Consider the following 11,226-nt stretch of genomic DNA (forward strand, 5'->3'; position numbering starts at 1 on the left):
ACCAATGCAACTTTCAATTTACAGGTACTTACTACTACTATTTTACATTAGGTCTTATAACAAGAAAACACTACTAACACGACTTAAGCGCTATTGGCAACAATTATTGCATGTCAGATAAAAAGTCATATTATTTGGACATCTATAACTAATAATATTGTACAGTCTTATGCTTCGGCTAGTATGTACAGCTATTATCTCCTGATTATAATCACTGACATTAATAAAGTAGAATTTTATTTTAAACCTGAGCTAGTCTATTATCCTACTCTTTAGGATAATAGACTAGCTCAGGTGAATGGTTCATGGTCAACCCATCACTGGCTCACTACCGAGCACGGGTCTCCTCTCCGAGAAGGGTTTTGGCCGTAGTCTACCACGCTGGGCATGTGCAGATTGGTAGAGTTTACAAACCTTTGAGAACATTATGGAAAACTCTCAGGCATGCAGGTTTCCTCACGATGTTTTCCTTCACCGTTGAAGCAAGTGATATTTAATTAAAACTATGGTTCAGTTAGGAATAATCTGTGGCTACATTAATTTTAACTGACTTCAACATTAATCAAATAAACACTGAATAACGATGTTACTCTCTTACTTACTCGGCTTCTGGAGCGAGCTCGGATGGCTGAAGTGAAGACTTCAGCAGGGAGGGGCAATACACGACAACAGACGGAAACGTTTAAGTGTGGAAACCAGCCCAGAGCGAAGAAGAAGAAGAACGACGTTACTTACGGCACTGTAGACGGTGGTGGCATAAGTTCTCCGTCACCTTCCATGTCACCCTCATAACCTTCATCATTGTTCCGTTGTTCAGATTCATTCTCATAATCCTCTTTCCATTTTTCATCAGTCTGTGGACAATCGCTTTTAATATCTACATCCACAGCATTATTTTCTTGGATACTTGTCTCATTTTTTGAATCAGACTCAGTTTCCCATTTATTGTTAGATTCTATATTGCACTCTATCTCCTTTTGGTGTTAACACAAAAACAATAACGTTAGTCATAAAAATAATGTGCTAGGTGCTTATGTCAGTCAAATGCCCATTACCCAAACTAAACAAAATATTCATAATCCAATCTAAAATGTACTTGTGTCCGCAAATTTGTCTGTGTGGTATCGTGTTTTAAAAATCCTGTGGGAACTCTTTAATTTTGCGGGATCAAAAGTAGCCTATGTCATTTCCATGGATCCAAGCTATCTCTGTACCAAATTTCATTGAAATCTGTTGAACGGACGGGCCGTGAAAGGCTGGCAGATAGACAGACAGACACACTTTCACATTTATAATATTAGTATGAATTTTCAGTAAGTCACATTATTATTGTTCTTTAAGTCTTCGGTTATTTGCAGACTATCTAGATACCTAACACCTTTTGCTGCTGACCTATTTACATCATAAACTCTTGTGAGGCTGACTAATATCTTTTGTTATAGACAAGTGTATGTATATTTCCACTTTTTTATTTTAGAGTTACACTTATAGATTAGATTTGAATATAACGTCCTAGCATGACTATTCTTTACTCCATGTTCTTCAGGTATTTTTTACTTCACATAAATGTAAGTATGCACTCCCAAAATGACAATTTTCCAGTTTAGTTCATATTTTGATATTGTAATATACTAAGTTAGCATGTATATTTCTAAAGTCAATGTGCTTTCCTCAGTGGAATTTAAGCTTTTAGAATGTAGCATCCAGGTTGGTACAATTTAAGTCCAAACTACAACTAACATGCTGCTTTGTAAAATTGAAGTATATTCACATTAAATTAAATGATCTAATATCAATACTAGGTTTTAAACTATCATAGAATAAAAAAAACATAAACATTGATATTAATTTATTCAAAAAAAACATACATATGAGTTAAAATATATTTGTAAATAACGTGATGTGTACCTCTGTGTATATTACCTTTTCATCTTCTGCTGCATCATCAATATCAAAGAAATCAACAGCGGACGGACTCTTTTGGGCATAATCTGAAAATTAAAAAATATTTCTATGACAATGTATAGGTATAGTATAATTTACTCTGACATGTGTATGGATTGATTTATAATAAACTAGGCACAGGCTGGGCTGTGCTGGGTTCGGAGAACCGTCACTAGTATAGCCACAGGCTCAGAACAGTATAGCATAAATTTATTTTATAAAAACCCTCACATACACTACAAAGTATTTAGTAGTACACCAATTTGTGATCCTTTCGTATGTTACCTATTTTCCAAGCTATAAATGGCCAAAATATAAATAAAATAAAAATAAATAAATAAAATCATTTTATTTCAAGTCTGGGACCCATATAAAAACATGTTGATAATTAAAAATTTAAATGTGTATAAAATATTTAGTTAAAATCATTTAAAAAAGGAATAGTCATTTTGCGTTCGGGATCTGGTGTACCCTAAGCCAATGGCCAAAATATGACAGATATGATCATAGTTTTACCTTTCTCTTCATCGTCCTGAATCGGTTCTTCTTCTTCCAATACCTCCGATAACATAGAACCAAGGCCCAAGCGGGTCAGTGAAGACAACATTCGCTTGGAATCGCCATCCAATAGCCCATCGTCTTCAAGCTGACCGCTTTCATCAATATTACCAAACAAGAACCCAGTCAGGTCCATGCCGGACCGACTGTGGTCGTTCGGATCATCACTGTCGCACATCTTGAACAACTAATACGAGTTTATTGTATAGGATTTGAAAATATTACACAACAATCAATTTATTCTCCATATTTAACAAAAAAAATCAGGAAAATAACTCCAAACTACAAACTTGCAGAAGTGCGTCCAGCATTTTGTTTTCACAATTCACAATTTGACATTAGATTTTGATGATTTGACAAGAAACAAGATACCAGTGTTTCCACTTACAATTTTGATTTTATCCTAATTGTGTTAGGATATTCACCCTAAATTACAATAAAAATACCCTGATTTAGGGCGCATTAAACCAATTATTATTATTGTAAAGAATGATAATATAATTTCACGTTTTTAATATCATTAACTCACAATCCAAAATCTTGGAAGCAAAAAACTATTTGTTCATAATAATTTTCTTCTATTTTAAAATCATAATAAATCTCAGACTCATATTAAGCTTAACTACCTAAAACCTAGCTAATTAGTTATTATAAATTAAAAATTATTAGCAAGCTGAAGTGGCAGTGGGCAGGTCATGCCTGTCGTAGAGGCGATGGTCGTTGGAGCCGAAACGTCCTTGAGTGGATCTGCGTATAAGTATGGCCGCAAATCATTAAACTATCTGCAAAATTGTTGGCTGGATCACGCGCATGCGCCGCGATATGCCGTGATTTTAAAAGACTTATTCTCAAATGTTTGTAAGGAAGCTCTAAACAAAGTTTATATTGGTAGAAATGCGTCACGAAATCAGCTAACAGCTGATCATATACCTACCTACGCATTAGTACCACTATCTAAGTCTTTGAAAATAGTCAATGAGTGATTAAAAAAAATGATAAATGCAAATAAAACAATTAACAGCTAGTTTGTTAGTTAGTTATTTATGTCTCCAAGTAAGACTTGAATATTTTACATTAAAAAGAAAGTTTGGATACAAGAATTGAACAAGAAACAACTGATCACTTGAAAATAAGCCCACAAAAAAGTAAAATATGGCCTCTCAAACAACGGACTACAGAGATTGTTTGTTTACACCTACACTGACTGTAAATTTGTTTTTTTTTTGGTGTAAGTAGGTACTCTTTGTTAAAGTAAAAACCATATTATTAGTACAATTTAAAATGACTTATAAAATTCATTATATAATTTTATAAACTGAAATTAACATTTTTCGATTGCTTATTGCTAATACTATCTTGTTTATACATTTTTAGATTTTTGCTCACTTGGCTCAAAGCGGTACCTAATATTAGCCATTTACCTCTAAAATAGTGCAAAATTCCTGAAAGTGGAAACACTTTAAGACAATCTAGTGTCACTGTCAATTTCTATCAAGTGTCAATGTGGGATCTGTGGGAACTGCCAATCTGACAATAATAAATAAATAAAAAAATAAAAAAGCCTTTTATTTCTTCACTTATTTTACAATAGTTATGGGATTATTAAATAAAACTTAAAATACTAGACATTAAAATAAAATAATATTTTTATGTATAATCTGACAATAAAGCACAGATAATATTATAAAAATGCTATTGTTTTGGTGTTTTGGTTTCAATGTTTGATCCTTGTGTGGCCTCATTCTAATGTGTACAGAAGAGACGGGTAAGATTGGTATAACAGCGAGGTTGCTTCGTAGTAAAGTACCATACCGAGTTTAAAAAAATATTTTTAGTGACTAGACTACTACACTTTATATATTATATGCTTCTTATAAACGGAGATCGTGCTCCTTACCTATACACTCCATAGGTAAAGCAGAACTCCACACTGAAAAGCAGTCAGTTTGATCCTTTGCATAAAAAATGAACCAGCTATGCTGGTGTTATGTTGGACTTTGTTCTCTCAGTAAAGCGGGCAGCTTCCCAATAATAAATATTATTACTTAACATCATCCTCAACCCATCGCTAGCCCACTAGGTACCTACTGAGCGCGGGTCTCCTCTCAGAATGAGAAGGGTTTTGGCCATAGTTCACCACGCTCGCGCTGGCCAGTGTGGATTGGCAGACTTCAAAGACTTTGAGAACATTATGGAGAACTCTCCTGCATGTTTCCTAGTAATGTTTTCCTTCACCAAGTACAAGTGATATTTATTTCTTATTAACTCCTTAAAATTAAAGTGCGTGCCCGGTATCGACCCCCTGACGGCCGACCTCTCAGATGGGAGGTGGACTTCTTATCACTAGGCCATCACGGCGGTACATAATAGGTATGTACCTGATAATGTTATTACTTACTTATTAGTAATAGTATAAGTAAGTAGAACCTAAACTAGAAAGTTTACATAATCTAAATACCTATATAAAAGGAAAAGGTGATTGACTGACTGACTTACTGACTGATTGATCTATCAACGCACAGTTCAAACTACCGGACGGATCGGGCTGAAATTTGGTATGTAGATACAGATAGATATTGTGACGTAGGCATCCGTTAATAAATGATTTTTGAAAATTCAACCCCTAAGGTGGTGAAATAGAGTTTGAAATTTGCGTAGTCCACGCGGACGAAGTCGCGATCATAAACTGGTTACCTAGTTACTTATATACTAAAAATATTGTTTTAATTTTTTTGATGGAATATTATTCTCGATAGGAAGGCTGCGGTTCCTTTATACCTTAAAGTGTAACTTGAGTGAGTTTTTGAGGGAAGGACAAGTGGAGAGTACAAAAGAACAAAAGCCTTGAAACGCATCCGGCAGGTAGGAACAAGTCACAGGAAAATAACACTAGGTAGGTAAAATATTTCATCTAAGTAGATGATGCCGTCGACCTCGATCGTGTGGATTAGATTTAAAAATCCCGTGGGAACTCTTTGATTTTCCGGGATAAAAAGTAGGCTATGTTAATCTCTGTCTTCTCGAAAAAAAATCAGGGAAGACCTGAACATGAAAAGTGAGAGTTGAAAAATTGGGTTACCCTCTCGAGCGAATGATAGCTCGTTATAAGTATAGGTAAGTATTTCTGTTTAAAAAAACTACCGTTTAAGGAATGAAGACTCGACCGTCAAAATTTTTAGCAATTAGCACCTACCTGGTTACTTAGCTGCGGAACACTCTACCCACTTGATCGGTTTTTTAAAGCTAGGTATGGCAGCTTATCTAACCAGTTTGACGCTCATGTGTGTCTATACGCGAATTGGACTTAGTTCGAGACTTTGAGAGTAATAACCAGTAATTATGTCATCTAGCTTAACCGCTGCTAATAGAGTTCTACATAAATTAGATCTTAATCAATTTATAGCTCGACATTTCAGTAGGCTGTGAATTATAGCTATCAAGTAGAAACCCATTAATTTATTTATTGTACTTAGATACCTAAACTGCATAACTCTCTTATTCAAGGAGTCCGGGACTAAGTACGAAGTTTGGATCATGATGGTGGCTTTGGTGGAAACTTGGTGGTGGTTTGAGCTGTGCGTTTATAGGTCAGCTTGTCCTTTTATATTATACCTATAGAAGATAACATACCTAGACTATGAATTAAATATGTAGGTACTAGGAAGGTACCTAACGCGGACAAAGTCACGGGTAAAACCTGGTATTCTATACAGAGCAAGTACAAGAACCTACCTCAATAGATTTCCCCGTGATCTTTCTGAATGTAAAATTCTTGAGGCGTGATGAAAAACCATAAATACATAGTAGGTAGCAGCAGGTTTTATAATCCTCACTGAGCCAACTCCCAGTTAACGACTGCCGCGGACTAATTAGAACGCTAACTTTACATAAATAAACCTTAAAATCGGAACTTTTCCTCCTTGACTTTAAATCCTGCTCCAGTTGTTAACAAGTCTGTGTAACTTTCAAATGTAGGCAAGTATTGTAATTTACGAAAAATTTGAAAATGATCTACCATGTCCTCCGGAAACTACTCAACAATGTTTCAACAATATCGTAGAACAGTCTGTTTCGTAATGTAAGTATTGTCCCTATTTAAAGTTTATACTAACTTCATAAATCATGTCAAACCGTCCAAAACATCAGTTACATTTCAAAACGTATCTAAACAAGGAACTATCTAATTATTTATAGAGTAACATCTTGTAGCCGACTCGGGTAAAATAAGAAAACCATACAGTGACCCTACAATTTTTCATCTATTTCACTGATATGACCAAGTGGGTAAAAGTTTTTTTTTTAATTTATAGACTAGCGCTTGGCTGCAATCAGACTTGGTGGCAAGTGATTTTGCAACCTACGATTGGGCGCGCTTGCCTAGAAGATGCCTACTCACTCTCGACTTGAAGGTACCCATATTATAATTGGGGTAAGCATTGACGTATTATAGGGGGTAAGTAATAAATAACTAGTTTATTTAAAGATATTTTGAAACATTCCTTTAATTTAAATTTTAAAACATTTCATTTGCTGAATGCTCAGGTATATTCTTCTTTACGCCTTGTTGAGCCCAAGCTACGTAACACGGCTTAGCTGTTACGAGGTTGTTTCTGTTATTTTATTCAAAGTGTTTTTGTAGAAGCTCATGTTGAAAATCCGCTTAATAGAATAAAATTGTTACTTAGTCCTGAAAAGATCCAGCTAACCATGTATTTTTCTGAAATAATTTTGCAAATGCGGGAATTTATAATTTAATTTCAGTAAAGTAGGTACCTAAGTATACCTTCTTACTCATGTGCCAGCTGCATTAAAACCTCGTGGTTTAGCGCGTAGCGATAGCAAGTCAGAAGATGAGAAAGTAAAATTAAGATGTCGTTACGCCGCGCGTTCGTTTTTCCCACGGACTAGTATATTCACTCCTCCGTGGTTTTTCCAGAAGGGCCCAAACTAGATCAGAATTCAGAATCTGAAGCTTTTAAATTAGTCTCAAACTTATAAACAGGTAGGGAGACTTATTAAGTATTCACAAAAAGTTGACAAATAACCGAAAGTTTTTTAATTAAACTCTCACTTAATTTGACGCCTACGCTGTCTTAACTTTCTTTATTTGTGAATAATTAAGAACTTTGTATCACAAATAATTAATTGATAATTTTATTTTCCGTTAATTAATTCAAATAGAATTATTATGTAGATGTAACTGGAAATATTAGATGTAACTTGAAACTGGCTGACGTATAGGGCTGACGGAAGAGGGATCGTGCAAAATATCGATAAAATACGATAGTAGTACGGAACCCTCAGTGCGCGAGTCTAATTCGCACTTGGCCGGTTTTTTCCATTTGATGTACCGATCAATAATAATATTGCTTTAAAAGCATGGTCTTCTTGTGCGAAATGTGTCCAGTAGGTACCTAAGTTGAAGTAATTACGCTCCATTCGTACGTAAATGAGTAAAATTTCTAGTTCAACATTAGAGCAAATGTGAAGGGTTCAAGATGTTGTTGTGTTACGATGCCTCCGAGGCTCTTTGTGCCCTTTGTTTGGTATCTAGTGTTTTCGTAAACGAGCAATTCGCTCTGTTACACTCTACTAGAATACCTACTTATTAAGAGACTGACTTTTGGCTGACTGATTTTTAGACGACCATATAAAAAGTTCAGTACTCATTTAAATACTTAAGTAAGTAAGTATATCGAAAATAATATTATGGTAGAGTTTAGACATTGGATTATTTGAAGTGTAGGTACATCGATAACTATCAAGTAGGTACGTATAATATTTTATTTACTGACTGATCTATCAACGCACAGGTCAAACTACTGGACGGATAGGGCTAAAATTTGGCATAATAAGTAGGTGGGTATTATTGTCATCCAAACGTTCCGAAACGCCCTAGATATATTTGTCAGCATTATCCACCGCAGTATACGGAGCGTAACGCCCGGAATAGCTGTGTGACGGTAATTACATTAATTCCTACCGCGCGTATCACGTAAATATTGCAACGTCGGCAATTTATTACAACTAGTGCAAATACCAGCGTAATAACCGTTAAACTGCTGCGATTTGTACTATTATATCATCATAACCATGTTATTTTAAAATGTCCTACGTACTTCTTAGAGGGCAGATACCTGCAAAATTGGAAAGAGAACGTTACAACGCGGCTTCTAAAGTGGTAGTTAAGTTACCCAATATAAAAATCTGTATGAACTACATATGAAGCATGTGACTGACTGACTGATCTATCAACGCACAGCTCAAACTACTGGATGGATCGGGCTGAAATTATGCATGCAAATACTTAATTATTAAGACGCAGACATCCGGTAAGAATGGATTTTTGAAAATCAAAACCTAAGAGGGTAAAACAGGGGTTTGAAATTTTTGTACTTAGGTGTTGTCTACGCGGGTGTCTTCTTGTCCAAAATTCCTCAGTGCTTGAAGGCAAAAGTCTTCGAACTGTGCGCGTTGCCAGTGATGAAATATGGAGCCAAGCATAAAAAAGCTCAGCGGGTGATGAAGAGAGCTATGCTTGGAGTTACTCTGCGTGATCAAATCAAAAATGAGGAGATCCGCATGGACGACATCGGACGGGTGACAGGGAGCTGCTGGATTCAGGCGGCGCATGACCGTGGCGTGTGTAAGTCCCTTTGTCCAGCTATGGACGTCTATTGATTGATGATGACGATGATGATGATGATGATGATGATGATGATGACGCGGACGAAGTCACGGGCATACCTAATCTAGTAGTAAAATATAAAGATTTAAGTCCAACATATTGCAGAGTTTTGTAACCGGAACGTACTGGCATACTCAAACCCACAAAGGATGTACCTGAAGCTTTTATAGCTGGAGTCACAAGCAAATTTCAATTTCTAGTTTACCAGGCACATAATACATTATAGTGTGGCCTGTGTAGGTACTATATCGTATTGCAAATTGCATTTATTTGCGTTTTAAATACTTACAATAAATATTAATCATACTTAACTTTATTATGATTCAGTACCTACCTACTTAATACGAAAATGCAGAATCTGAAATAACACAGTTAATTGGTCCAATTAACGATTTTCGGTAATTAAAGCAATTAGTTTAATAAGTTCTGTACGTAATAATTATATTGAGCTAGTGACTCGCCCCGGCTTCGCACGGGAAGCACAAAGTATTAGGTACGTATAATTCAAAAAGCATACACGGGTTGCATTCAGTAAAAGTAGCTAATATAATAAAAATGATTTTTTGGGTTTATTTTTCAAAATATTTTCGTTATTTATTATCTAGTTGCAGGCATACTGGTAGATAATTATCACCACTGGGAAGCTTTGCATCATGCATAAGTAAATAAGCCTTTTTACTTAGAGTATTTTAATGATGATTGAGCTTACTTAAATTTTACATTTGTATGCTATTTTAAGTTCATCTGATCAAATCGCCTAGACTGTAGACAAAATAAATTGCAATGAAAGATTTTCACTACGAAATCAAGACCCAAGGCATAAATAATATTGCGGTCAATTCGAATATGTTGGAAAAAGTGAGACGTAAGTATACTGAATTTTATCGCCACAAAGTAATGTATCGACTGGAGTTCACCACGTAAAGAAGATGTTACTTACGCTACGTGGTGAAGTTAAAGTTTAGTCTTTTTAGGGTTCCGTACCTCCAAAGGAAAAACGGAACCCTTATAGGATCACTTTGTTGTCTGTCTGTCTGTCTGTCCGTCTGTCTGTCAAGAAACCTACAGGGTAGGTACTTCCCGTTGTCCTAGAATCATGAAATTTGGCAGGTAGGTAGATCTTATGTAGTGGAGTATCATATAAAAGGTCTTCACCTGTGCATTCTAAAACAGATTTTTATTTATTTTTATGTATCATAGTTTTTTAATTATCCTGCAAAATGTCGAAAAAATACGACTGTAGTACGGAACCCTCATTGCGCGAGCCTGACTCGCACTTGGCCGGTTTTTTTGAGTCATTTTAGCCTTACTAAACGTTACGCTTCTCACGCTACGCTTTGACTTTACGCCTATTTTATGTTTAGAACCTCAGGCTTCGATTCCGATGTACCATCTTCAAAATTCTGCACTCCGGCGCTTCACCCTTTTTTATTCCATTCAAGTTACCTTAAAAAACCTCTTGACTGCGATCTCACCTTGCCATAAGTGATGATGCAGTCTAAGCTGGTAGCAGGCTAACTTGGTAGGGGTTTGGCAGTTTTTATTACACCATGGTTTCTATATGGCATCGTCTTGGAACGCTAAATCGCTTGGCGGCCGTGTTTTGCCGGTTTTAACTAACGACGGCCGTAGCCTCCCACCAGACCGACCAGAGACAATTTAGAAATTATAAATTCCCAAATTGCTCCTACCGGGAATCGAACCCAGGACCTCCCATTTATAAGACCACTGCGCTTTGTCAAGCATTTTTTGATGCTCCTGATTCGTCCAACTTTGGCTGCAAACGTCACACGTATTTTCAGTATTAAAAAATATGTGCGCTTCTTGAGTTCCGTCTCGCAGTATACATCACCCTTATACAACCATAACAATATTAAGTAATATTGTTATGGTTGTATATGTTGGTATCTGCGGAGTGAAGTTGCTCCCACATAGGCCATTAGCACTAACTTCACTCTCAATTTTCCCACAGGGGCAAAGTGAACTGCTCGGAGGTCTAAATAGCTCCTAAATATTACACAAATGGGAGGACCTTG

The 11,226-nt window shown here is 36.0% G+C and overlaps 1 protein-coding gene across 4 annotated transcripts in view; it reads right to left on the reverse strand.

Annotated features, from left to right (window-relative positions):
* The window catches only part of Taf1 (TATA-box binding protein associated factor 1), a 29,295-nt gene extending 26,455 nt beyond the window's left edge, over positions 1–2,840 (reverse strand). For 3 of the 4 annotated variants that reach the window (XM_069502646.1, XM_069502645.1, XM_069502643.1), the window contains exons 1-3: positions 2,461–2,840; positions 1,924–1,991; positions 736–974 (exon numbers count right to left, since the gene is read on the reverse strand). In XM_069502646.1, coding sequence (XP_069358747.1) covers positions 736–974; positions 1,924–1,991; positions 2,461–2,680 — 527 coding nt within the window. In that variant the 5' untranslated portion in view covers positions 2,681–2,840. The remainder of the gene's footprint in view (positions 1–735; positions 975–1,923; positions 1,992–2,460) is intronic. The other variant, XM_034974397.2, reaches the window with a different exon arrangement.
* Positions 2,841–11,226: the final 8,386 nt, after the last annotated feature.

This window comes from Maniola hyperantus, chromosome 13 (genome assembly GCF_902806685.2).
Source record: "Maniola hyperantus chromosome 13, iAphHyp1.2, whole genome shotgun sequence".
NCBI lineage: Eukaryota > Metazoa > Arthropoda > Insecta > Lepidoptera > Nymphalidae > Maniola > Maniola hyperantus.